We start from the raw sequence: 26,624 nt of genomic DNA on the forward strand, positions 1-26,624 counted from the left end.
CAAACTATGCAGATAATCTTTACGGAAGTCTAGGCCAGAGCTAAAAGTTGAGAGCAGATCATCTTTTTCAATGTGAAGGATGGTCTTTTGAACCTACATAGGATTACCATCTATATATATATATATAGTATGTGGAAAAGAGTATATTCAAGACCGTCATTATGTGCTAGTCTCGATTTCAGTTCTGTCCCGGCTTGATCGGACTAGGAGACCTTGGTCAAGGAACTGGTTAAATGAGTTGGAAAATTTGGAGTAATTGAAGCCGAGGGAAAATATCGGAGTTTCCAAAGAGGCAGAAGGAACGTAATACATACCTCGCAAGCTTCCATATTGAATCCACACCCTTAGAGACCAATAGACTGTAGATACAATGAGATAGCGGTATATTATATATTGTGGTTAGTAGTTCGGAGTAGTTCCGGAATAACTTCAAATGTAACATCGCTATATACTTACATATGTGGCAACGGCTTCCGTGCATTTTGCACCCTTGTATCTTAATTTACTGATTGAATAAGGCCATATGAGTACAAGAGACCCTCTCACTCCCAAGATCGTATCCTAAAATGGATGTGAAAATTGAACAAAACTCAGTCCAAATGAAATACCCAACTTTACAATTATAATACCGATGTTACATGCTACGTGTATCATTTATGTACGCGCAGTATACGCTGATTATCGAGGTTACTACCCCTTTTATCTCTGTTTTCCACCTCTCTAATTCTATCTCTATATTATCTGTTACTATAACACGCAGCCCTAAGCTAGTTCCGGACATAATTTTGTAGAATCTTTATAGAATTTATAGAATTTATCCTATTAATTTTTGGTGTACATATGTTAAATCTATTGTCTGTTTTGACACGGGGTAATAATACAGTTCTAGCCCTTCGGGCGTGGCTTCGGGGGCAAGCCTCCTGAGCAACCCTAACCTATTACGAAGTAGATCAACCGCTATGACCTAGTTCGCTTGTTGACTTCCAAGGCTTCCGTCGGATTTTCCCTGTCATCCGAGCTATCCGGTCTAGGCGTTGGCTGTCGCTCTGAAATTTGGGAGATGTCAGGGGTGGAAGATTAAAGGGGAGGCAAACAAAGTGATATAATACTGTATACGCAAATCTTGTATTATCTCAACATTGGAATATCAATAATTCGTGCTGTACTAATATATGTCCAATTCATTGGGATATTTTGCATCCTCCGAGCCTTCCACTTGGGTAGTATCACAGGTCCAAAGCTCGTCTGTCACCACATTGACCTCAAGACCCTTATCGAACCTGGCTTCTATGTTAAAAGAAACATGAGTGGGCACAGATCCTTTCTCAGGTAAGTTGTCGTAGGAGAATTCCGATAAGAGAGCAATTGCCTCCTCGTAATTTCTCTTTGTGGCGAGCTCGAGATCTGTTTTGTCTGGATGGACACCCTTTGCCAGCAGAAGTTTCACAATTTCAAGGTGCCCGAAATGTAGAGCGAAACCTATTGTGCTATAGAAAAACCAATCCGCGTGATCCCGAGTGGAGAACTGCCAGTCCAAGTTTGGGTCTGCACCTTTCTCAATCAAGGATTCGACCATATCTTAATGCCCGTGCATGATTGCGGAGAACATCGCCTGAGTGCCAAACATGTCCATCTCCAAAGCATCATATTTAATCAATAGTTGATAAAGATCTTTGTCATTTTTGCGCGCAATGTGCATTAGAGCTCCATCAGAATGCAGCCGTTCTCCTTGTTTGAGAAGAAGCTCAACCACGGGTCGTTGATTGGTGAATATAGCATTCGCGAGGGGACTTGGGCTTTCTGAATGACCTGATTTTGCTCCTGCCTCTCGCAGCCGGGGGATAATGAAGTCATTAAGCGAGGCAACAGCAACGCCTAATGCGGAGAACGCCCATCTAGCATCGCCCGCGGGGTCTAGAGGGGCGTTATTCTTGATCATCAGCTCCACAAGTTGATTATCGCGAGAGCGGATAGCCCAGTGAAGAACGGTACGCAGCTGAGCTGGCGAGCAGACTCGATCCGACCGTGCCTCGGAAAGCATGGAATTGAGAGTGCCGAGATGCCCGCCTTGGGCGGCGTATAAATAACGGATTTTCGACTTCCTTTAAGAGGTCTCTGGTATTGATGGTATGTGCAATCTCTGCCGGACTCTCGAATGCAGCTATATTCGCCCCAGCATTGAGTAATCTTTTCGCCAGATCAGTATATCCATTCTTAGCGGCCCAAAGCAAGGCTGAGCTCTGATGGAACTGGATGTTATTCTGGCATAGGAAAAAATGTAGAAGGCGGTATAGACTCTGGTTGGTCTGCACAAAAGCATTGATGTCCCTCTCGCTGGGCAACCCTCTTAGGATGAGACAAAGCAGTTCGAGCGGCAGTTGGTCCAACCGAGTCATAGCGTGGTGTTCTGAAATTCTAAGGCTTCGGAGAGAAATACTAAAAACGTGATTTAGTATTGACAAGACACAGTATCACCTGGGCAAAGGTGGAGGTGGCTGGATATTTATATTTGGGTGAGTAATATTTAGGTAAGTGAACTGCCCTAAATAGAGCGGCGAGCCGCCCACGCCCGAACCGTGGGCGCTAGGTCACCACCTTAGACATGCTGTTGGAAGTTTTTGTGTCTTTTTAAGAAGAAAATTAATGCAATTCCGACAGCCATTGGTGTGCTAACTGCTTGGCATGTTGTGTTATGGTGTTTCCCCTAGTAGTATTAATATTGGTAGGTGAGCATGAAGTCTGATCTGGAAAAATGGAAACCGCAAAATAATGGCGAGCTGCTACTCTTATCTTCAGGTCAATTACATACATATATATATGTGTGTAGTCCAATACGGCAACAGTTTCTTCATCTCCTTTAGAAAGCTGCTACGGAGTATTGCGTACATTTATACATACAACCAAATTGTACTCATTATATACATTCAAAAACATCACTCGCGTGGAAAATCTCTTAGCAAAGCGCCCCCCTAGGTGTAAGAAGTCATGTACCTCTAGCAACACGGCTCGTATTGGACAGACCGTCCAGGCTGTATCGAGGGCCTATTCACCCTGACTATTGATCTAGCGATATAACTGTGCGTGATCGCTTGGAGTCGGTCGCCACAGCTGTTCAGCTTCCCGGCCGCTGTCCCAACCATTTTGACCCATCCGTATGTTAATATACACTCATATGATATCCATCCATAACTGCGTCTTTTTATAGTCTCCTAATTGTCAAGATTGCCTGCGAGATTACATCCATAGGCTTGTTGAGGAGGGGTTCATTGCTGGCAATGCTATCTCCGTGATCCAGAATCCTCCAGAGGTGGTGTGATTCTGGTGGCCCGAGGATTCCGTCCTGTCATTAAATGATGACATATTTACTGTGTATTTACTGCTGTCATTTATGCTCTCTAATTTCTGTTGTTATTTGCTATTTGTTTCGCCGCCGTGATTTGTTACGAAATGAAGAAAAAGATCTAGAAAACCTCAGTAATATAACGTCGGTCGCCTTTGTCTTGACATTCCATGGCCATTGTGTAGTAGTTCCATGGATCCCAAGTGCTAGTGAACTGACACAAAATCATCGGTAAATACTTTTTAGACCATTCGTCATGCCTGTCAGCAGTATACTGTGCCTTTCTGGCCTCTCAGTACACAGGTAGCCACCCTGATTGTTCCCAATCAATAAGTGTAAGAACATGATAAGGTTCAGAGCGTGTGATCAAGATGTTACTGCGATGGAGATCGCTATACGTAAATTTGATCTCACTATCATTAGGCCAATTATGGCGGAACGGTTCGATTGGGATAGAATATGGATCCGGCGTTGGTTTTTGATATAGGAAAGTGAACTAGTTATAAAACTTTTGGACGGTATTGAACGGCCCTGCTTCTGATATAAACCTAACGTGAAATGCTCTATTATAAAGAGGAGCTTATACAATGTTACCTATATGCTTATAGAAGGTTAGGAATATAGATTAGGGAGTTCAAAACCCGTCGAGAACACTATACCTATGAATGAATCTGTTAGTTCCTGTTCGAGTTGGCGAATATTGTTATAGATTGTTCGGAGCTTATAACAGATTGAAACGCGGTAATTAGATTCCAGCCTATCCCACGCTTGCTCTAGAGTCTGCGTATAGAGATACTCCATATAAATGAAAGTCTCGTCACTATCATTCCGCTATCCATATATCTCCGGGACCGGGACATAACTTTTAAGGCGCTGACCGAGAGTATAGAGGCACTGCCCTTCTGAAATTCTCGTAACCCTTCCTTCTCCATTTGATAAGTAGCCCTAGGTCCTCTAATATCACAGGTGGTGGTCGCACATTAGGGCCGACCATCGAAACGGTTTTTCTATCGTCTAGACAGATTCCTGAGAGATCCTGGGCTTTGGCTTGCGAGCGAACTTCATCCGGTGAAGGCAACTGGGTGAACTTTTTGAAGAATGTAGAATCTTCCACGTCGATATCGTGAGGTGTTGGTATCATCAGAGGTGTCAACAAAACGCGTTCTTGTTTGGTGGGTACCCTACATTTCGGGTCGTATGGCAGCATGTTGATCATAGGAAAAGTCGAGTTAAGGATAAGGCAGCGTTTTCGAATTGAAACGAGTGATACTGATTCGGTTGGTATCTTGCGAGGTGTTATGGTTAACCGCGCATTTCAACGGATATGGGGCATTGATAATATGGATAAATGCAACATTTGAAGAGAGATTCAAACAACCCTGGACAGATTGCATTGCGCTTTTGTCTGCATTGTTTGCAAAGGGTCTGTGCCAGCCTACGCGATGCATATTGATCGAGCTTAAGCCACACGCCGGTAAGTGTAAGTGAGTGGGCGACCAGTGTGTTTTTTGTTTTTGCTTTTTTGTTTTTGCTTTTTTGTTTTTAGTTAGTCTTAACCTTCCAGTCACTTAAATATGTAGTCTCCCTTAATCTGTCTTATACGACAGACAATGGTTCCTTCACCTCCTTCGGAAAGTAACGACGGAGTACTCATACATGTTGTACATACAATTATGTACAGATAGAAAATCAACGTCTTTGAACTGTGATAGAAAGCGAAGAACTCCTAGTTCTTTTAAAAAGAAGAGCTTACTCGGATTCATCAACCCGATAGACTAGCTTGGAGGCTCGGACTTTACCTTCCCGTAATATCTGAAGACCGGCCAAGACTCCAGCCAACCCGCCTGGCTTCACCTGATATGGGTGAGGATGAATGCGGCGCTCCTCGAGTAGTTTCTGCGCTACTGCCCACCATTTGATTCCGAATTCAAAGTTAGTGATATCAGGGGATATCTCTTTCGTTCCCATGCGGTAAGGCTCTCCCAGGATGTCATACGCCATTGAGACATGTGAGTCAACGTCATCTCTCGCGGATGGAACATCCAGCAGGGCATTGTAGGAACCGCCCGCGGACGAAATGGCAGCACTGCAGATGGCAGCCGATTGGGGCGTAGAGATTGTATCAAGAACAAATTCCAGAGCATCATCAGTATCCTCTCGGATTTGCTCGCCCACCAGTGGATCGTGGTAGTCAAAAACTGCGTCTGCCCCAAGCTCAAACAAGAAGCTGCGGTTGGCTTCAGAGCATGTTGTGACCACTCTTAGTCCGGACAATTTTGCCAATTGAATCGCAAGGGTACCGGTGGCCGTTGCGCCTCCATAGATTAGGATACTTGTGTCGTCTGAGTCGCTCTCCTGATCGCCGGGGAAAGGCAATTCCATGATCTGGTAAAGATTCTGACCAACAGTTGTCAAACCGACACCAAAGGTGGCTGCTGCCTCAAAGCTCATGGACTCGGGTATCAACATTTGGAGGTCGCCCTTCGCAATCATATACTGAGCAAATGCGCCGCCATTATGGCGAACGGCATTGCTACCGTGTACAAACCCAGCGACCCGATCGCCTTTTTTGAAAGCCTTTTTGACTCGCGGCCCTACGGCTTCTACTATTCCGGAATAGTCGCAGCCCACGGTGGCCCCGGTACAGGGTACAAAATCAATATGACGCCAGTCCGTTGGATTCAAGGCGACTTCGTACTGTGTTAGTCTAGCTGCTCATGAAAGACGGGAGCGAAGAAGAGCCCAAGGAAAAAATACCGGCTTTCGTTTTGACAAGAATGTAATTATCCGGCAACTCAGGGAGCGGGACATCTTCTGCCAGCGTCGCGCAGCCAGGTTCTTGGACGACAATGGCGCTTTGAGTGGCCATTCTCAACAGGTATCGCGACGTGGGGGGAAATGAAGGGTGGGAGAGAGGTGGGGTATGGCTCGAATGTCTTTAGACAAATCGTTTAAATGGCAAATCGGGTGTTGTGAAGCGATTTGTTGTACATATATTATTACACTCCGTGCAACATTCTCCGTATGTGGCTTGAAATTACTCCGTAGAGTGATCCAGGATTCCGGGCGAGATTGAACTATTGAAGAGCTCAGACGAAGTACGCCTTTTTGCCGCGCGATAATCTAGCTAGCTAGCGTAGACTACGGAATACTGCGCATGGAGTAAAGCCTCTGAGATCGTCGAACTGCAGGTAAAGGTGCTCCATATGTTGTAGGTGATCTGGGTGGAGGGGAGGGGCAACCAAGTGTTAGTAGCTTCAATAAACCCAATTACTATTGTAAAATCCGCCTCGGCGGCCTAGAAGATCTCATCGTGAAATTGAGATCGGGCAGCCTTGGAAATGCCAGTACCGAGTAGTCCGTAATGGTCCCCCAGTTACCACAGCCAAATATCACCGAGGTGAGATTGTGACACGATAATAAGAGCTAAAGAGCTGGCCCTCTGGATAGCCTAACGGGCAAGATTGATATTCTCCAAAATACATCCATGCACGGAGCAAGGGAAGCACAAGTACCCGGGGGGTCCGAAAAGTGGAACTTGTCTCAAATAATAGGGGGCTGGGAAAGGAAAGTGGTTTCTCCACTGCGGGATAAGAATCCCCTATAAAAAAGTCATAAAAAGAAATCCTGATGGGCGATCTTCGGCTACGAACATTGGCTTAGTGTGATAATAAAGTGGAGCAGGCCATGCGGGTCGATGGAGTATCGAAGATTGGGAATCTTGAAATACAGTGACCAATACCGGTAACCTCTCGTCACAGTACGATTTACATGTACGTCTGGTCCATCTTGAGGCAGTGACGATCCAGTTCGTTGATCTATGGAGTACTCGGTCTCCACTTGACAGCATTTTCGTAACCTTCGCCTCAGGAGCATCCAAGCAGCCGCGAACCTGCAGAAAAAGGTGGAACTGAGACTGGCATCGGAGCTGCACGAGTATGGAGAATGAGATCTGACTGCATTAGCCAGATCAATGATCCAGACTTTGTTTCTAGAGTAGGAAGCAGGGTCTCACTAAGCCAAACCCCAAAGGATGTACAAAGTACATCGTCGATAGCGCTTTTCAATGATATTAGGTATCCACTGCACGTTCTCCGCTTGGATAGCCAGTAAAATATGCATGTGAATATGCGACTGTACGCATTAATGGCACTAGCGTCTAGGATTTATGGCCAGTTTCATGGCAGTCAGGACGGGGACTTGCCGAGCCTGAAATGCACAACATTGAGTATATTACCCCACAACATCCCTTCTCTGTAATCTTGTCCAAACTTGTCCTCAACCATTTCATACCAACAAGATGCCTGGCCGACCGACAACGACTTCTGCCCCTGCAGATATGGAGGGAATTGCTGTCATAGGAATGGGATGTCGATTCTCTGGAGGAGCAACCTCCGTTGAGAACTTCTGGCAGATGCTATGCGATGGGCGCACTGGGCATGGAACAGTTCCCACGAGCCGATATGAAGCTTCGGCCTGGCATCACCCCAGCTATGAACGCAAAGGAGCGGTATGGGTACCCTCAATTACACGCTAGTTTAATATTCTAACATTGAGGTCATGGGATGATTAGATCAATCATGATAGCGGATTTTTCTTGCAGGAAGACCCATCACGATTTGATGCTCCGTTTTTCTCTATCACAGCCAAAGAGGCGGCGGGCATGGACCCAGCACAGCGTTTGTTACTCGAAGTCGCATATGAAACATTCGAAAACAGTAAGACAATCGAGATCCAAAAATCCATGGAAAACTGGTGAAGCTAAAAGGGCAAAATAGGCGGAATACCAATAGACACACTTCCAGGGAGTAACACAGCAGTGTACTCCGGCTCAATGACCAATGATTACGAGCTATTGTCGACAAGAGATATCTACGATATGCCTCACAACTCAGCTACTGGTAATGGAAGGACTATGCTGGCCAATCGTTTGTCGTGGTTCTTTGATCTCCAAGGCCCGAGTATCATGATGGACACTGCTTGTTCCTCGAGTTTGACTGCGGTCCATCTAGCAGCCCAATCCTTGCGATCTGGAGAGTGTGGAATGGTGAGTACTGCAACCTGTATCTCTGTTTCTCACACGGACTAAGCATGCTTGTGGCAGGCCCTGGTAACCGGAGCCAGTCTTATCTTGCACCCTAATTTTACACAAAGACTCTCCTACATGCACATGATGAGTGCAGATGGAATAAGTCATTCATTTGATGAGTCTGCAAATGGATATGGCCGGGGAGAGGGCATCGGTGCTGTGCTTTTGAAACCCCTCAGCGCCGCATTGGCCGATGGAGATAACATTCGAGCCGTCATTCGCGGCACAGGAATTAATCAGGATGGTCGTACTCCTGGAATTACACTGCCGAGCCCAACGTCTCAAGCCAACTTGATTCGTTCGGTTTATGAACGCCATGGCATCTCAATGAGAGACACTTCCTACTTTGAAGCCCATGGCACTGGAACTCCGGTCGGGGTAAGCAAAACAGCTCTATTGATGGCTACTCAAGCACTCGAATTATTAACTTGGTAATGAATAGGATCCCACAGAGCTGTCTGCTGTCGGAATGACTTTGGGTCAGGCACGAACACCGACTGATGAGCCAATATACGTAGGCTCAGTGAAGACGAATTTTGGTCACACCGAAGGAGCCGCAGGAGTGGCGAGCTTGATCAAAGTTGTTCTATGTTTAGAAAAGGGCACTTTGGTGCCAAACGCAGGGTTCAAAAACATCAATCCCAAGATCCGGCTCGATGATTGGCGTTTACGCCTGAGCGACAAAACGATGCCCTGGCCGGACCATCTTCCACAGCGGGCTAGTATCAACTCATTTGGATTCGGTGGATCAAATGCACACCTAATTCTCGAAAGCACCAAAGAAGCCTTCGGGGTCGATGCTGAAGATAAGGAGCCGGCTCCTCATGTAGTGGTGTTTTCTACATTTGACCAAGCTGGTATCGAACGGGCCGGTCAAAATTGGAGCACATTCCTTCAACGTCAGCAACAGGCCGAGCAGGATATTCCACTGAAAGATCTAGCCCATACAATGCTGACACGCCGATCGCAGTTGGGCTTCCGCAGCTTCGCAGTTGCTAACTCACAAGACCAGCTGCAGAGCATCTTAGACAAGGGACTCCCCAAGTTTTCTCGAGCTAGTCGCAAAGCCCAAGCAAGGCTTGCCTTTGTGTTCACAGGTCAGGGTGGCCAGTGGGCTGGAATGGGCCGGGAGCTTTTGAGGATTTCCACTTTCCGGGAAAGCATAGAACGATCACAAGACATTCTTTCGTCCCTGGGATGTCCCTTTGATATGGTGAAGGAGATAAAGGCAGAGGCAAAAGACAGTCAAATCAATCGACCCGATCGCAGTCAGCCTATCACCTGCGCGTTGCAGATTGCTTTGGTTGATCTTTTGGCCAGTTGGTCGGTTTATCCCAACGCGGTTGTTGGTCACTCTAGTGGTGAAATTGGTATGAACATGTCCATTTCCTCGCTTGGAACAAGCATCCCATAGTGAACAATAGCTAACTTGTTCGTAACACATAGCCGCTGGATATGCTGCTGGATATCTCTCCCACGCAGACGCTATGCGAGTCGCATGGTTCCGCGGTTTCTTTTCACAACAGATCGCCCAGAGCGACAGACGAGGTGGTATGCTCGCTACTGGTATTTCTGCGGCTGAGGCACAGAAATATCTCAAGGAGCTGCCCCCACGTTCAGTTGTGGTTGCCTGCGTCAATAGTCCTGCCAGTACCACCCTTTCGGGTGACGTGGACTTCATTGATCAACTTGAAACTATGTTACAAAAGGATGGTCACTTCGCCCGGAAATTGCGCATTGATACAGCTTATCATTCCCCTCACATGGAGGATCTCGTTGAGGTGGTAGGCAATGCCATCAATTGTATCAAGCCGGAAGATCGATACAACGACTCGATCCCCATGCTTTCGTCGGTCACAAAAGAGCGCGTCTATTCCGCCGATCTTGGTGGATCATACTGGGTGCGCAACATGGTCAGCTCAGTTGAGTTTACTGCCGCAGTGTCACAGCTCGCAAACCTGAGCGAGTCTATCAAGTCTCGCAGACGCCCGGTTCCAATCAAATGGACTGCATTGGTTGAGATCGGTCCACACGCCGTCTTGAAAGGACCTGTGACTCAAATTCTGCAGTCTGTCAACGCAAATATCGCATCATTGCCTTACCATTCACTGGTTTCGAGGAACCAACATGCTTTGCGAACAGCGTTAGAAGTTGCTGGGTCCCTTTGGAGCACAGGACATACAGTAGACCTTGCCGCAGTCAACAGCAGTGTCGATACTACAAGCCCAAAAATGATTGCTGATTTGCCTTCTTATCCCTGGAATCACCAAACGTCCTTCTGGCACGAGCCGTTGGAGACAGCGCAATTGAGACAACGCAAACATCCCCGTCATGATATTTTGGGAGCTGCCGTGGATTACCAAAATGCTTTGGAGCCACGATGGAGAAACTTCCTTCGACTCTCAGAGAATCCATGGATGGCCGATCATGTTGTCGCCGGATCGATTGTATTCCCAGCCGCAGGCATGTTGGTGATGGCTACGGAGGCAGCCCGGCAACTAGCTGATGGCCAGGCCAACATCAAGGGTATAGAATTCCAAGATCTTCATTTCATGCGAGGAGTGGTTATTCCCGACGAGGAACGAGGCTTGGAAACTCTCCTTCAGGTGTCACCTCATCCAGGGATGCCGGGTTGGTATCAATTCGGAATTTTCTCACTTCCCTCCGGGGGTGCCTGGATTCAACACGCGAAGGGTGCATTCATTACGCGATACGAGGACCGAGATGATGATGAGCATAACTCAAACTGGGAAGCAGCCTTGGAGCGCATCAAGAATACCCAAACAGTCGCCAAAATGGCTGATGTTAGGCAAGCACGTGAATGGTTGTCTAACACAGGAGGACTCACAGTAGGACCGGCCTTCCAGACAATCACTGGTGTTTCCTTCTGCGATTCAGAGTCTCGTCTCTGGCTATCCGGGGTGGTAACAGACACAAAACAATCAATGCCCTTCGAAAAGGAGTCATCCAGTTTTATCCATCCTACAACTCTTGATTGCCTCTTCCAGTCTGCCCTCTTGTCTTGCTCCGATGCGCTCTCCAGCAACAACGCGAATATCCCTATCGGAGTGGACAATATCTACATCTCCAATAATTTCCAACCCACGCCAGGTGAGCAGTTTGTCGTCCACACAGAGACTAAGTGGCGAGATGGAAAATCGCGATCCCACTGTGTCGCGTCGGACCCCTCCTGGTCACAGCCCTGGATCACATTCGAAGGTGTTCATCTCGGTCGCCTTCCCTTCAACCCAAACTCTCAAAAGCAAGAGGAAGCATCCTCGGAGAGCCGATATTCGTCGATTGTTTGGGATGAACACTTGGAGTCGCCGCTTGTCACTAGCCAAATCCATAACGGAAACAAGAAGATGGCCGTGCAAGCCAGCAGTCTCCAGCTGACAGACTGGATCAAGAGACTGTGCCATACCAACGGGGATGCCAAGGCACTGATAACTACTTCGGACACATCAAACTCTTGGATCGAAAATCTCCAAGAGCTGATTCCAAGCGCCGGAAAGCGACCTTGCCTAGGAAAGGTCACTATCGCTTCATGGGGCCCCGAGAATCAAGTGGACGGCATCACTCCCGCAGAGAACAGTATCCCAGGTACTCACCTGATGCCCCTAGCTACTCTCAGCGAACTTCCATCTTCCTCGCTCACTCAGGATAAATATGACTTGGTGGTGATCGATGAACCCAAGCTGTGGGAGGACAAAGTGACTCAGGTTATTCTGTCGTGCCTGCCTAGCATTCTTGAACACGGAGGCTTGGCAGCAATGCGCGTGTCAGATACCGATTTGGACTCAGCAGTGGAGAAGTTACAGCGATTCGACGGCCTCGAGATACACAGCACGACCGAGGATCGCAAGTTTATCATCGTGCGCAGGACGCCAGTCTCATGGACAACAGACTCTGAGATCTACGTTTTGAGTCCAGCAGACAATTCCAACTCATTCCCTGTCTTTGAGCACCTGGAGAAGATCTTTGCCACCCATAACGTTCGCCTCGTGCCTGTTGGATTGGAACAGGTGGCCACACTAGCAGGTAAGACTGTGATTTCGTTGCTTGACTTGGCAAGTCCCTGGGTATCCGACTGGACGGAAAGTGATCTGGAACGTCTCAAAGAGCTGATCCGAGTTCAATACGTTCTTTGGGTGTCGCCTTCCTGGAGCCAAGGGGCTGTTGAGAATATTGGATCCGGTGCAACGGGCGGCCTTTTGCGAACACTACGCAATGAGCAGTGGAGCACTACCATCCCACACCTATTGGTGGATGTCGAAGATTTGGAAGACCAATTCGGACTAGCTTGTGGCATTCTACAAGTCATGCAGCTCACGACGCAAGAGAATTCACGTCGGCCAGACTTGGAGTATCGTCTGGCAAACGGACGGCTGCTAGTTCCACGGGTCCTCGAGACCCCAGCGGTGGATGTGGCCATGCACACTCTGGTGAACGGCCCCAGGCCTGTAATGGGGGACCTGAAACTTGATCCAAGGCCTCTCGAATTGAAGTTCCAGGACGCAGATAATGCACGCTGGGAAGAACAACAGCTCGAAGAGCAACTTCGGCCAGACCACACTGAGATCAAGGTTGAAATGGCCACTATCTTTGATCTACAAGGGGATCAGGGGAAGACACCAGAGACAGCTCTTCCAATGTTCGAAATTGTTGGAAAGGTAACTCGTATCGGATCTGATGTGCACGACTCGTCTGTTGGCGATAAAGTGCTAACCCTAGCATCGACAAACTCGGGACTCTCGACAACAATGCGGGTTTTGGAAAGTGATACTATCAGAATTCCTGCAAACACCGACCCTTCAAAGGCGATATCAACTCCTCTCGCGTACCTCAACGCTTATCAAATCCTCACCCAAGTCGGTCGCCTCAGCTCAAGTTCCTCGGTGCTTTTGGTTGGGTCAATCAGTCAAACTCTCCAGGCCATGATAGATTATGCCCTTGCCATGAAAATTCAAGTCATCGTGGCAACTGATTCTCCAGATACCACCGAGAGTCTTCGCTCTCGCTACCCAGCATTGGCAGATCGAATCCTGGGCGTTCACGGTAGCCTGGAAACGAGCGTGTCCAGGCTGACCAATGGATGTGGAGTGGACGCCAGCATTTGCTTCCTTGGCGGGTATGCGGGTCGGAATGCTGCAAGGTGTCTGGTCCAAGGTGGACAGTACATTAATCTGTCTAGCGAGATGAAGCTGAGTGCTCTTCCAGAAAGCTTCATCGACAGTGGCTGCACGTTCTCTTCTCCAAGACTGCAGAAAATATTCTCGGAGAAGCCCGGTAATCTCCATGCTTCAGTTCGGCATGTGATTGACTTCATGAAGCAGCATCGGATGTTGGACCGTGTGGAATCATATTCCATTTTCCCTGTTTCTGATGTTCAAGGAGCTTTAAAGCATTGCAAAGCGAACAACACCCGAGCTATCGTGGACCTTCGGGCTCCTGGGAGAGTCCCCATTGTGCTGCCACTGCCAGATCTTACTGGCTTGCCAGCGGAAGGTACATATATCCTAGCAGGTGGGTTGGGCAATCTAGGCCTTGCGCTTGCCGATACCTTAGTGCAGTCTGGGGCTCGCCATTTGGTTTTCCTTGGAAGATCTGGCGGGGCACAACCTAGCCAGCAGGTAGCCCTTGATCTTCTTCGCGATCGCGGGTGCTGCATAGATGTGCTACGTTGTGATATCTCCCAACCGGGAGACATTGACCACTTGTCATACAAGATCCGCAGCAAAAACTGGACTGTCGCAGGCGTGATTCAGTGTACAACCGTTCTGAAGGTGATTTGCCCTGGTTTCGTCTTCCCCATTAACACTAATCTAATTTTTTCTTTCTTTTCAGGACGCAATGTTCGAGAAGATGACTTTTGATGATTGGACCCAATCCACACAGTCCAAGATCCGCGGAACACTGAACTTGCACCATCTGTTTTCGGAGAAGGAAGGCTTGACTTTCTTCGTGGCGTTGTCTTCCGTGGCCAGTGTCATTGGTAATATGGGACAGGCTAACTATTCTGCGGGCAATGGTTTCATTGATGCTCTCATGGAATGGCGACGCAATCATGGTCTTCCAGGTCATTCTATCAATATCGGCCTCGTGCCAGATGCCAGTGGACTCAGTGACATTTCCGAAGACGAAGAGCAACGCCGCCGCCGATACAAACATCTTGAGGGCACAGAAATCATGACCCATGAGCTCCAGACCTTGCTTAGAGTGATCATTAACAGCAAGCTTCCCCTTCCGTCTCAGATCATTGCTGGCATGACCGACTCCCTGTCTCGCAGCAATGCCTCTACTGGCTGGGTTCTCGATCGAAAGTTTGATCACCGGCTTCGTCTCGCTGTCGAGGATACGAAGGATTCTATTCAGACCAGCACCTTACTTAAGGAGTCTGGTTCCATCGACGCTGCAACTGAGATTGTTCTTAACACTCTGAGTGAATATCTAGCAGATGCAATGGCTACAACCGCTGATGCTATCGACTCAGATCTACCGTTGTCCGCTTTGGGTGGTACGTTTTCCGATAATAATCTCCGCTGTGATCTTTCAGTATGACTAACACTAGCCTTTAGTTGATTCCCTCAAAGCTACAGCCGTCCAAAACTGGGTCTCTCGTGAACTGGGGGCAGAACTGTCCTCTTTCGAATTTCTTGGCTCGCAACCTACCAAGGCGTTAGCTAGGAAAATTGCTTCGACTAGTTCATTTGTCTCAGTGCCGAGCTGAAGAACTGTCTGATAATCCATACTGAGAATGGTTTAGCTTAAGACGACCTTTTACTCAACCATCGGAGTTTCTTGTTTCTATCTTGCTTTTTAGCGTTTCTCATTTTTGGCTAGTTTCAATAGTTCGGTATATGTGTTTTTCACTTACAATACGATGTTTCGCGTATGAAATGTACCAAATGTTCCAAATTGTTGCCAAGACTTGCCGTGTTGGGAGCCCGTGCCGCGGGTGGGTCCCGAGTCCCGTCCTCAAACTCACATGATAGTCCGGACGTTTATCCTTGGAGCAACCTGGCATATTGCTTGGGCGGATAGCCCCGCTGTGCAGATTGCAGGAGCATGCAGCATGCAATGGCCGGGGTGAGAGACGCCATTACAATATAGTGAGGGGGACCAAGCGCGGAGAACAGCTTCATCCACGGGTGGCTCCACTGATGACAGCCCATAGTCTCAACACATCGGGAATTGGATCGACATTTCTCGATCGGAATTGATCAACAGAATGACCGAGTTTTGAATCCTATAGAGCGGGTTTCGGGTGGGGGGGGAGGGACTGCTTTGCACTCTCGAGACGAACCCCCCCTCCTGAATGATAACAAGGAACGTGGACTCCGTACGGAGCACCCGTGGACACGTTGCCCTGTTAGCAAATCGATTGCGCTGCACGGTCTCCCTTGCCGCTGCAGGAATGGTATAATATACACTTGCCACTTGTGAAGCAAGGCGATAAACCCCGCTTACTTAACTATATGTACGAAGTAGCTTTTACAGGTTCCGCTGCCCATTCCAATTCTTCAAATGTTGAGTTTGCTTTCCCTAGTCTCACAGATCTCAAATTTAGGTTCTATTCCAGCTCGAATGGAAAATCCACCTCAATTAGGCATATGCACTGTCGGTATCCGGGTGGTCTCGGGATCTACAAAGGTCGGCCTTTGTCCAGTTACAACGACCGAGGTACTCTGAATTAATTTGGTCAAAATTCAACATAACCCTAAATGGAAAGGCTTCGAAGCACCTACACACTGAGGGGTAGATTGTGGATCTTGGGCTGGACCGTCCACGTTCCCACCTGGTCAAAGCAAGGCAAGCGACTATTGACTTGCTACTCCGTCTCCGTACTTTGTAGGGAGTACCCTATATGTCTGTACAACATAGGTTATCTCCACACTGTGGAGCCTTCTCGTGGATCCATTATTATGTATTCCGTTCCTCTGCAAGGCCGGGAACTGTACGGAGTGGGATTCCGCGAGTGACTTTCCTTAGAAAATCCTCTATCGCACTAAAATGTGTAAGGCGCCTTTTAGTCTTCCACATGAAAAAAAAAATGGAATAAAACACCCTGGTCTCCAATTCTCTTCTCACTTCTCCCTCTTCCGTCTTTTCAATTCCAGCCATGGCGGACGCTGAAAAGAACGATCTATGCATGCCGGCACCCCCGGCCAAGGCCATTGTCGTAGATCATGACAGGGCCATGGGTTCACATCCTGAAGAGATCATTGTCATAGATCATGACTTGGCCGTTGACCCGGATTCTGAACAGGTCATTGTCATAGATGATGACATGGCCATTACACCGGATCCTGAAAAGGTCATTGAAAACTACTCTTCAAAGGAGGTCTCATCCAATGGCGCCGAGTCTCCCAGTGTGATTGACCTGGAGGCTCAGCCCACAGAGCCCCGGCGGAAGCGATTTGCGCACTTCAGATATGTCATGTTTACTGTCTATCGACGGCTCTTCACTATCGTATTTTGCGCAAATCTCGCTGTTTTCCTCTACGTGATGATCTCAGATCGACAGCTTCTGGCACTCGTGAATGCGACAGCTGTAAACCTGGTGGCATGCGGTCTCGCTCGACACCCGATGATGGTCAATGCCATCTATAGAGCGGTATGCTCGATTCCTCGAACTGCACCCCTGTCTTTGCGCCGCAGGTGCGCTAAGTCAGCCCACTACGGTGGTGTCCACAGTGGCTGTGGGACTGCATCTTTGGTTTGGTATATTGGATTTGTTGCCGTGGTCTCGCAGACCTATTGGACAAATTCTCCCATCAGCACAGTAACAGATGCCGGTTTCTCAGCCGCGCCCATCGCCATCGCCTACATCATTCTGGTGCTGCTTTTCGTGATGGTAATCGTGGCATACCCCACCTTCCGCAGGAGGATGCATGATTACTTTGAGCTCACTCACCGATTTACCTCATGGCTGATTCTGGCACTTTTCGTGGCTCTAGTCATGGTGTTTGCTCATGAAGTGGGTAGGGCAGAGCAGCAAAGTCTTGGCCACACCCTTGTTACTCTTCCTGCATTTTGGCTGTTAATTGCGGCTATCGTCGCCGTGGCACATCCATGGCTACTATTGCGGAGGGTTCCAGTAAGGGCCGAGCCCCTGTCTACACATGCTGTACGACTATCCTTCGATTTCACCCCAATCGACTTCGCCAAGGGTGTGCAGGTCTCAAAGCATCCTCTACGCGACTGGCACAGTTTCGCCGGCTTTCCAGACCCCATTCCAGTCTGTGAGAAGTCGGTTGACAATAACGCACGTGGCAAGAAGCCGTTTGTCAAGGGCCACGGGCATAAGAGGAGCTGGTCCATCGTGGTGTCAAAAGCAGGAGATTGGACGGCCGATACCATCCGTGAACCGCCAACCCACCTCTGGAAGCGCGGGTCGCTGATGCGTGGCGTCGGATACGGTCTACGTGTTTTCGATCGCATTATCATAGTGACCACGGGGTCCGGGATAGGACCCTGTCTCGGATTCCTGGGCGACCCAAACCGGCCCCTGATCAAAGTCATTTGGCAGACACGTAACCCGGTGAAGACTTATGGCCAGGATGTCATTGATCTCGTCCATAAGATGGGCCCGGACCCGATTATCTTCGATACCAGTCGTGATGGCCGTGTTGACATGCTTCCCATTGTGCGCCAGCAAGTGAAGGAATTCAAAGCGGAGGCAGTTTTTGTGATCAGCAACCCCAAAATGACTCAGGATATTGTTTACGAGTTTGAATCACAAGGGATTCCAGCCTACGGGCCAATCTTCGATTCATGAAAATGAAAATGAAAATGATGTATTTTGTCTTTTTGTTTTATTCCGAGCCAGTTATGACATATGACATGATCTACATTTCGGTCTTTAATGTGAGCTATTTATGAGATTTTCGTCTTTTTGTTTACACCAGAGTCAAGTCCATCAATGAAAAAGGTTCCATAGACTTTATTGAATCTTAACCCTGCGTGGATGGAATTTCGTGCACTGCCTTGCCGTGACTCGTTCGTCTACAAACTAGTTTAGAAGTGTACGAGATAGTAGTAAAAACGTGAGTATTACGAGGAGATATATGTGACTGATGACGCCCATTAAGCGAGGGATTCGAAAGTAGGTGTGTTCCGCCTACGGCCATACACCACCTATATATAGAAAGAACCATAAAATACATGCGAGAAGCAAGAAAAAGACGAAGTCGTCGTCAACAATGAGAGCGAAGTAGAGCAAGTTTCTCACTACGGACGATGTTGTTTGACCAGAAGGGTTATCATGCGGGAGAGAGATTCACTACACTGCTTGGATTGCAGAATCCATGGATTCTCCATATCCCCCAGTGAAGCTCTGGAAGCTAGGGCCGAACACATCTTGGCGGGTCAATTCGAGTCGTTATAGAGTTTCAGTTCTGGTAGGGATCGGGAGTAACCTCCTAAACGCCGTTGGTAAATCGGCTAATAAAACTTAAAGTCTCAAATATACTTCTCGTTGCCGCTGTACCGGCATGCCGTTTCAATCCCGGACATATAGTTCGATGAAGCCGCTTAAAAGTCTCGGGGGGCGGTTGAGGCTCAGCTTTAGAATGACAACAGCGCAAATTGCGCTATTGCCGCCGACCAAGAGGAAGTCCACTCCATCCATGGGGTCATTCCACGATTCATGGCAGAAGATCGTGATTCGACCGCAGGTAAGGATCGGTTCCTTGCATGAAGAATAATGTGGGTCCCATGGGAACTGAAGGGCTGTAGGAATTTAGTACACAGGAAGTCGCTTGAGAGAAGCGTAGGTTAACTTACTTATGCCCACTCGTGCGTCAATTTGGGTTCGCCCATAACTAGTTAAATCCCTAGTATCCGAAATATCTAGGGAAGAAAAGACATCGAAAAAGATCGAGCCACTCTTCTTCATCTTTTGGAATCCAAAACCGCTCGGTCTTCCCTTTTTGAAGGCATTTCCCCTCTTCGCATTTGGTTGCCTCTATGTGCTTGTCCTTATTCTCCTTTTTGTGGTCATCCTTGTGGTCGTTCTCCTTCTCCCACTTGTCCTTTCCCTTTTGTTTGATTTCTGCGGTTTTGTTCAAACGGAGCGGGCAATTTTGGATTAAATGGGTGGCGATGCAGTGGTGAAGATTGACAGTAATGATTCAGTGCCACTTCAGTCGTACGAAGATTGAGTAGCAGAGCCCTGTCACCTTTTGTCAAATCCCTGATTATATATTCTATCTCGCGCTTGAGCTTGATGTAAGCTAGGCGAACACTGCCTAGGTGGCTAACTCCCGGTCGCTTTGTCGTATGAACTCGAGTCTGCTTCGGTTTGAGGTTCGATACTGGTGTGATATTGGGCCCTTGCCGCTGCACTCAGGTGCTCGTTGGGTTGAACGGCGCGACGTGGTCTGGATGTCGTCCTCCAGGTAGAACCAAGTAGAAAGTGCGAGGGATCAAACAGAAAGGTGAGAATGAGGCGAAAGAAAACAAACGATATATCAATACCAGACTGAAACCATCATGAAATAGAAGTCAGGGAAAAAGTCGAATTCTATATAGGGAAGGGGCGACCTTGAATGTTGCCATATTAGGCTTAGTACATCTCAACGCCTACCCACGTTCCACAGGTGCTCTCCAGAGCTGTCATCAAACACTTCGAAGCAGACCATTCCACTATCACCATTGCTGCCGCCCACAATGCCGTACATAAACTAAGCTCCGAGTTCTCGGGGTGAGAGACAACCATGGAAGTTGCAGAGGTGCACTTCTCGCACACCATCATTGAGGGATACGACAAAGGAGGCAATTTCCGCCATACACCCGAAGCAAAACTTGACAGGGCACATGGTAGCCCCGGGTACTGTTTTCTGGCCCAGGCCTAGAGCCCTTTCAGACCAAGCTGCTTTTAAACCCAGCCTGGGACCCAAGCAGCCCATCAGGGGGGTCAAAATTCTTGCTTAACAACTTCTTCCATACTGGAGTCCCACTCTCAGGGATTTACAATATACTCGGCTTGTTTCTGTCCTTCATAATCGCTGCTCCAAGCCGCGCATCGACCCAAACTTTCTATCTGCCCATGGCGGCCATGTACGCCAAATGGTGCATTACTCTGAGTAGATTTTCTCCGAAGAACTTGTACTCGATAATGTACAACTGCACATGGATAAAAGAAGGCCCATTTCTGATACTCACGGTAAGCACTCAGATCTCGTACCGTTGGAACCAATCAACTGACTCAAATTAGATGGATATCACCGTCAGAGTCACCCCAGGCAAGGTGGATTCTTTTTAGGGGCACGTCCTTCAAGGTGGGAAATCGAACGTTTTAATGTCCAAAGGTTGTGGGGTGCTTATTTGTCCTCATAAATGAGCTCAGGTCCCGCCATAACCACTGTTTGTTTTCGCTTCTCAACCTCTCCTTTTTCCTCTCTGTTGCTCAGTTCCACCTGTTCGGTTTCACTTATCATTACAATCATCAAGATTCAATCCCAGCTTACGGCTTTGCATTTTAAAAATGGCTACAATGCGTATGTATTATTTCTGGTGGCCTGCGGCGGCCTCCTAGGCCCCTTAGGCCTGATTGAGTCAATTTGTACTGATTGCTTGTACTATAGATCCCACCTCAAACCATTTATCTGACGAGTTAAGGGCATTCTTCGACACACTGGATGAACCGTGCCATGAAGAACGGATCGTGGCCGCCGATATCGAACAATCGGCCGAGGAGCAGCGTTTGGGTGGAAAATTCCCAAAGATTGCTACCGTAGTCATCTCTTACGGGCTATATCGGTGAGAGTCGATCCGACGAGAACGTGGGCTCAAGACTCACTACTACCTCACTCAAGGCGCATATCAAATCTCCTCCGGTTGCCATACACTGCCATACACAGGCGGCTATGACTACAAGATTAGCAGGCATATATCCAGGTGTTTTATCCATATCTCAGATATCGCCCAAAACCACCTTCTCTAGCTACGGAAGCCCGCGTCGCCCCGTCCGATCCATTGCTGCTCTGTACTAAAATTCCGGGCATTTCTCGCACGACGTGCTATTCCTTACCCCCAGGACTCGTGTACCCTCAAAATCAGGAGACTATAAAGGGGTATCCTTGACTCCTGTTCTTCTCCCATTTCAACATCCTGCCTCTGCCGCACGGTACGTCTAACCTGACAATCCGTCGCCATCCACCTCACAATCTGTCGCCATCATGCCGCCGAAACGATCAACCCGCCCGGCGATGTCCGACAAAGGAGAAGGTTCGTGAGGTCCTCTGCGTCCCCGATTCCGGACTCGAATACTCCAACCACCTGGCTGTGATGAACCAGCAGGCCCAATGGGTCCTGAAGAACGTCAGGCCGGATACGAATCTGCTCTACTACGATACTGTCACCTATGAGGACGATGGACAATTCGTAATGCCACCTGCTGACGTTCGGTTGTCGGGTCCTCTGGTGTTTTTATTATCCCCTACAATCTCTGTCCCGGCAAGGCAAGAAACACTCGATGGCCTCACGACTTCAATACAGACGGGGGGATATTTACCCCGACCGGTGGCCCTTTGGAGTAGTCGTTGTCTGGGCGTTCGGCGTGCCCTCTCTGCTAGTCTTCTCCGATTACTACGTGCTAACGGGCGCACTCGCTTGTCTACCGTCCAGGATATGTAGGTTCCTTCAAAGAGGCTCGATGTGCCTTGATAAACGACGGAGCTCTCGGGCGTCAGGGCAGAAGTGGTGCAGCCAGCCATGCTAACGATCGAGCGCGGTGTATCTATTTTAATATTTTTAATAGATATGTACTCAGTGAAATGGCAGATTTTATGCTCTCCGATCAACTCTAGGTAACCTTGACGGTGACTCGAGCATTGCGGCTCAACCTTGGAACTATGAGACATTACTAGGCACCCATGAGGCTAGCCCGGGCTTTTCCCAATCAAAACAAAGCTCGTTAGTGGGGTAACCCATCAAGGTCTGTGCCCAGCGTGTAAATATAAATCGGTAGATGTGCTCTTCTAACTGCCCATAACTCTACTCACATGCATTCAAGTCGACTAAAAAGGCGGCGTGTAGAAATAATGGAAACCCTCCAGGACCTTGTCCCATCTCTACCTGCAGCCCCATTGACATCCCCACTATTTACCGTCTTCCCCGCCGAGATCCGCAATCGCATTTATACGCTCGCCCTTGAGTCTGAGGATATTCTCACAGACGACAGTTCTCGCTCCCTCTACAAGCAAAACGCTTTCTACTACCGACCCGGGTACAAGCAGCCCAAGCGCATCCAAACTGCCCTCCTCCAGACATGCCAGCAAATCTACGCCGAGGCGTCCCTCCTTCCACCAGCAGTCAATGAGCATACTTTCTGGTTCTATCGTCCCCCGCCACATGTCAATGATGCGTCATCGCCGCTGAATTATTTTCGCAAGATGACCCCAAAACAGCGGGCTCAGGTGCAGCATCTACACCTGTTCACCCAGCAGTATTTCCTAGAGGACAATCTTTGGTCCCAGATATGGGACGGGCTGAAGATAGGCAACGACGGGCGCAGTTTGCGAGGAGACTGCAGGATCGCGCCGAAGAAGATGACCATCACGTTTCGCCACACGGACTGGTGGTACTGGGAGAACAATGACCCCCTGGGCATCGATCCGTTCCGGCCAGGGAGAACCCGCGCAGCCGATATGGGCAAGGCTGTTTCCTCGCACGCTGCAGCTCGATCATGGGGAAATCAATTTAGCTCTATTCCCTGCCTCGAGGAACTGGTGATCGAGTTCGAGACGATCATGCGGAAGAGGGACCAGCTAGATGCCATCATACAACAAGCTCTCGAGTGGAAGTTTCCCATGCAGCCTGACAAGGGCTTGTATTTGGTCGCTGACCCCAAGTCAAAGAGCGCATATACTTGGACTGGGGCGAAAGAGGCGGAGTTGAAAAGACAGAGACCTGTATGGCCGGTTGATGCCGACGCTGGGTCAGAATCTGAATCTGACAAGGAACAGGAGCCGGTTCCTGCAACCCCGGCTTTGGTGCCATTTGATCCTCAATCTAACTCTGGTACGGATAGCAACGTTAATCTTGGGAATAATGCCCAATTTGACGCAAATACGGAGAAGTTCTATGTCGTTTTCTTGACTTGGAGGAAGCAGCGAATCCAGGAGTAGGCCAGTTATCTCAGCCTCGGCTTCCATTGCTTAGGTGCCATATGCAAGGAATCTGTTAATGTGTCTATTTTTGCCCGTCAGACAGGACAGCTTTTCTGTTTATCTTGTGGTGTGCGATACGTGAAGCCTTTGATGGGTCTAGGTTTTATTCCTGAAATTCTGACATAGAACATATAAGCCCTGGAGGAATCTAAGTTTTAGATGTCTAGTTACAAACTTCGGGCTCTAAGAGCTATGGTGCAATGTCACAAGTGGCGGCTGGACGCCGTAAGTATGATATGTTAGTCTAAAATCAGGCATCCGACCCCTGGCCGCTTTGCCCCTTCGCACACTCCTTTTTGCCAATTGAATCACGCTCAAAACCGTTAATTAACAAATACGAATAAGATAATGATGCAATCAGACTGAAGTGGCTTAATTATTTAAATTGATCGCTTCAAATCCAAACAATTTGGCGGCATTATTGTAGGCGACGTTGATTCTAGTTTCAGGATTTAGCTCGCCGAGAACCTCTCGAGTAAAGACATCGTCCGTCCAAGGATAGTCGGTTCCAGTCAACAGATGATCATAGCCGACGACAGAAGCCGCATGCAGTATATCAGTGAAGTTGGCATTGTTGCAATCAAAGTAGATATTGCGAAGGTAATCACTGATGGGCCGGGGCAGAAGTTTCTTTTGGCCTGTTTGATCAATGTACCAAGAGTCGGCGGGAAACCGCATGGAAAGAGCATCGAAGCGACCGAGGCTGGTTAGGATTCCGCCACCAAGATGGGTTGCTATAATGGTGATATCAGGATACTTTTCATATACACCTGACAGAACCAAGTCAAGAAGCGCCGTCCGTTGATCGTTTAGGAAGCCCGAATAGGTTGAGATGTTTTTTCTTGGAATGAAAGGCGCTTCGACCGGCTCGACCGCTGGGTGGATAATCACAGGTACCTTCAGCTCTTCTGCCAATGCGAAGTAAGGGTCGAAAGCGGCATCCCCTAGGAAGACTCCATCATAGTTGGAGGCCATGAAGACAGCCTTCAAGCCCAGGTCAACGATGGCGTAGCGAAGGATTGAGATCGCCTTCTGGCTATAAGGCTCGCCGTCTGGGGCGTTTCCAGCGGTTCGAATTGCGGAAGGGGGTGGGATGGTAGCCGTGCCGATGAGTTGAGGATTATTGGCTGTTTTTGTTGCCATCCACTGGTTAATGTCGTTGACCATTACGAGCAGCTTCTCTGCGGGGAAAGGCGGGAAAAATGTGTTCACCGTGACCACCTGGATATTTTCCTTGCCTAGGATTCTGCGGCGCGGATCCCCTACAAGATCGTCGGCTAATTGCCTGCAGATATCGTCGGCAATGATTTCGGCGGTCTCTTTTTCTAAGGTTGCCTTGTTTCGCACACCTGTTGCGACTGCTTCATAGCCACTCGGTTTGATGGCATGTGCTTGCACATCGAAGATAGGGCCGTTGTATGGCCGCCGCTCCGTCATCTTCACTTGAGGATCGATGATAGCGACACGTGGGGGTATGGTTGAAGGGAATAGCCTTGAAAATATCGATCGCAAACAGCAGTTAGGCTAAAGACTAATCATGATTTTCATCCAGCTTTAACGGATTTTATCAACATCCGTATGGAAAATTTTCGCCACCGGAATAGCTCCACTGTATGATACAATTAGCCATACTGTAATAAAATATGCCGGCATCCGGTCGGTACGAAAATTCCACATGTGCATTTGCGACTCCGTCGGGTTAGCCCCTACAGTTCAAAGCACCGATCGGTCAAACTGATGTGCCGTTCCTAGCGTTCGATTACTGATCCTGAAGGTTCTTGTGATTCACAGCCCAAACCATTGTTGATGATGTAAAAAAATTGTGTAAAATCGCCTAGTAAGACTTTTTCAAAGTGGATACCAACCGGACGAAGTCACCGTGCACAACATACGTGCGACACTTTATAAAAGGGTATCGGTTCATTAGAAGATTTGCTGCATTGTTACTCCCGCGCTTTTGTTATTTTTACGCCCAGAATTAGGTGAATATAGACAACAAGAGAGCATGTAAAACTTTTGATTGGGACGCTTGATGTATCGGTACCCGGGATGTAAATTCTAATATAAATATTGAAAGAAAAAAGGATGAAAGTGAATTGAATCAAGCTCAAACCTTTGTACTTAACAGATACGAATGATATAATCTAGCAGATAGAAGAAGCCACAACATCTATAAAATCCTGGAATGGACCTGGTTCACCAACTACCCAACGGTATCGACAATCTCATCCAGCAAAGACACAGCAAAGTCCGACCACGACTCAACAGTGACAACTTCAATGCATAGAGTATCCCCCTTTGGGAATGCCTGCACCTTGATCTCCCGCAATGGCTCGAAATGCAGGTAGATGGTCTGCATACGACTACTGGCCGCCATCTTTTCGAGCGCCTCTACTCCCCCGAATCCGGCACCATCCATGTTGACGGCCGAGACGTTGCCTATGGTGACATCTTATTCCGAGAATCCATTGCATATGTACCACAACAGAGCGTTTTGTTCGAAGGAACTATTCGCTTCAATTTTGCCCTTGGCGCACGACCTGGCCACGAAGTTACCCAAGAGGAGTTGGAAGAAGCATGTCAATTAGCCAATATCCACGACGTAATTGCGCAACTTCCCGACGGATACGATACACACTGCGGGCCAAATGGTGATCGTCTGTCTGGAGGCCAGAAGCAGCGAATGGCTATCGCGCGGGCGCTGATCCGAAAGCCGAAGCTGTTGCTCCTAGAGGCTTCGACCAGTGCTTTGGATGCAGAGTCTGAGCGATTACTTCAGGATGGATTGGAAAAGGCAACCAGAAACGTGACCGTTATAGCGATTGCACATCGTTTGTATACGATCCGTAAGGCGGATGTTATTTTCTTGATTGAGGATGGGCGTTGTGTTGAGCAAGGCACTCACGCCCAGCTGATCGAGCGGAGTGAGACTTACAGAGTCAATGCCCTGAACCAGACAGTAGATCGATAAGTGTTCTTGAATAGAAAAAAGTAGATAGCTGTTTCTTTTCTGTTTTTG

At 48.3% G+C, this 26,624-nt stretch overlaps 12 protein-coding genes across 12 annotated transcripts; 5 read left to right on the forward strand and 7 right to left on the reverse strand.

The window, feature by feature from the left end:
• Positions 1-1,165: 1,165 nt before the first annotated feature.
• N7471_002590 (uncharacterized protein) lies at positions 1,166-1,576 on the reverse strand (the record flags this gene model as incomplete). The annotated part of the gene is made up of 1 exon (XM_057275310.1): positions 1,166-1,576. The coding sequence occupies one exon, from the start codon at positions 1,574-1,576 to the stop codon at positions 1,166-1,168; it is 411 nt and encodes a 136-aa protein (XP_057139948.1).
• Positions 1,577-1,579: 3 nt separating this feature from the next.
• Positions 1,580-2,041, reverse strand: N7471_002591 (uncharacterized protein; the record flags this gene model as incomplete). The annotated part of the gene is made up of 1 exon (XM_057275311.1): positions 1,580-2,041. One exon carries the CDS (start codon positions 2,039-2,041, stop codon positions 1,580-1,582), a length of 462 nt encoding a protein of 153 aa, XP_057139949.1.
• A 1,420-nt stretch (positions 2,042-3,461) lies between these two features.
• N7471_002592 (Aminoglycoside phosphotransferase) lies at positions 3,462-4,141 on the reverse strand (the record flags this gene model as incomplete). Its single annotated transcript, XM_057275312.1, has 3 exons — positions 3,462-3,600; positions 3,652-3,836; positions 3,995-4,141. 3 exons carry the CDS (start codon positions 4,139-4,141, stop codon positions 3,462-3,464), a joined length of 471 nt encoding a protein of 156 aa, XP_057139950.1.
• Positions 4,142-4,205: 64 nt separating this feature from the next.
• On the reverse strand, positions 4,206-4,547 carry N7471_002593 (uncharacterized protein; the record flags this gene model as incomplete). Its single annotated transcript, XM_057275313.1, has 1 exon — positions 4,206-4,547. One exon carries the CDS (start codon positions 4,545-4,547, stop codon positions 4,206-4,208), a length of 342 nt encoding a protein of 113 aa, XP_057139951.1.
• A 466-nt stretch (positions 4,548-5,013) lies between these two features.
• Positions 5,014-6,292, reverse strand: N7471_002594 (zinc-binding alcohol dehydrogenase family protein). The gene is made up of 2 exons (XM_057275314.1): positions 6,098-6,292; positions 5,014-6,030 (listed from the first exon to the last, which is right to left on the reverse strand). The coding sequence occupies exons 1-2, from the start codon at positions 6,207-6,209 to the stop codon at positions 5,090-5,092; spliced, it is 1,053 nt and encodes a 350-aa protein (XP_057139952.1). The 5' UTR covers positions 6,210-6,292; the 3' UTR covers positions 5,014-5,089.
• A 1,348-nt stretch (positions 6,293-7,640) lies between these two features.
• Positions 7,641-15,236, forward strand: N7471_002595 (type I polyketide synthase; the record flags this gene model as incomplete). Its single annotated transcript, XM_057275315.1, has 8 exons — positions 7,641-7,850; positions 7,914-8,058; positions 8,119-8,387; positions 8,445-8,807; positions 8,872-9,799; positions 9,876-14,215; positions 14,277-14,946; positions 15,008-15,236. The coding sequence occupies 8 exons, from the start codon at positions 7,641-7,643 to the stop codon at positions 15,157-15,159; spliced, it is 7,077 nt and encodes a 2,358-aa protein (XP_057139953.1). The 3' UTR covers positions 15,160-15,236.
• A 1,315-nt stretch (positions 15,237-16,551) lies between these two features.
• On the forward strand, positions 16,552-18,210 carry N7471_002596 (ferric reductase-like transmembrane domain-containing protein; the record flags this gene model as incomplete). Its single annotated transcript, XM_057275316.1, has 1 exon — positions 16,552-18,210. The coding sequence occupies one exon, from the start codon at positions 16,552-16,554 to the stop codon at positions 18,208-18,210; it is 1,659 nt and encodes a 552-aa protein (XP_057139954.1).
• A 723-nt stretch (positions 18,211-18,933) lies between these two features.
• Positions 18,934-19,329, reverse strand: N7471_002597 (uncharacterized protein; the record flags this gene model as incomplete). The annotated part of the gene is made up of 2 exons (XM_057275317.1): positions 18,934-19,163; positions 19,218-19,329. 2 exons carry the CDS (start codon positions 19,327-19,329, stop codon positions 18,934-18,936), a joined length of 342 nt encoding a protein of 113 aa, XP_057139955.1.
• A 1,590-nt stretch (positions 19,330-20,919) lies between these two features.
• On the forward strand, positions 20,920-21,198 carry N7471_002598 (uncharacterized protein; the record flags this gene model as incomplete). Its single annotated transcript, XM_057275318.1, has 2 exons — positions 20,920-20,932; positions 21,020-21,198. The coding sequence occupies 2 exons, from the start codon at positions 20,920-20,922 to the stop codon at positions 21,196-21,198; spliced, it is 192 nt and encodes a 63-aa protein (XP_057139956.1).
• Positions 21,199-22,477: 1,279 nt separating this feature from the next.
• On the forward strand, positions 22,478-23,563 carry N7471_002599 (uncharacterized protein; the record flags this gene model as incomplete). The annotated part of the gene is made up of 1 exon (XM_057275319.1): positions 22,478-23,563. The coding sequence occupies one exon, from the start codon at positions 22,478-22,480 to the stop codon at positions 23,561-23,563; it is 1,086 nt and encodes a 361-aa protein (XP_057139957.1).
• A 414-nt stretch (positions 23,564-23,977) lies between these two features.
• N7471_002600 (amidohydrolase family protein) lies at positions 23,978-25,042 on the reverse strand (the record flags this gene model as incomplete). The annotated part of the gene is made up of 1 exon (XM_057275320.1): positions 23,978-25,042. One exon carries the CDS (start codon positions 25,040-25,042, stop codon positions 23,978-23,980), a length of 1,065 nt encoding a protein of 354 aa, XP_057139958.1.
• A 901-nt stretch (positions 25,043-25,943) lies between these two features.
• Positions 25,944-26,576, forward strand: N7471_002601 (uncharacterized protein; the record flags this gene model as incomplete). Its single annotated transcript, XM_057275321.1, has 1 exon — positions 25,944-26,576. One exon carries the CDS (start codon positions 25,944-25,946, stop codon positions 26,574-26,576), a length of 633 nt encoding a protein of 210 aa, XP_057139959.1.
• Between the last annotated feature and the right edge of the window lie 48 nt (positions 26,577-26,624).

Source organism: Penicillium samsonianum (genome assembly GCF_028829775.1).
Source record: "Penicillium samsonianum strain IBT 33392 chromosome Unknown utg000002l_segment0_segment0, whole genome shotgun sequence".
NCBI classification, from domain to species: Eukaryota; Fungi; Ascomycota; class Eurotiomycetes; order Eurotiales; family Aspergillaceae; genus Penicillium; species Penicillium samsonianum.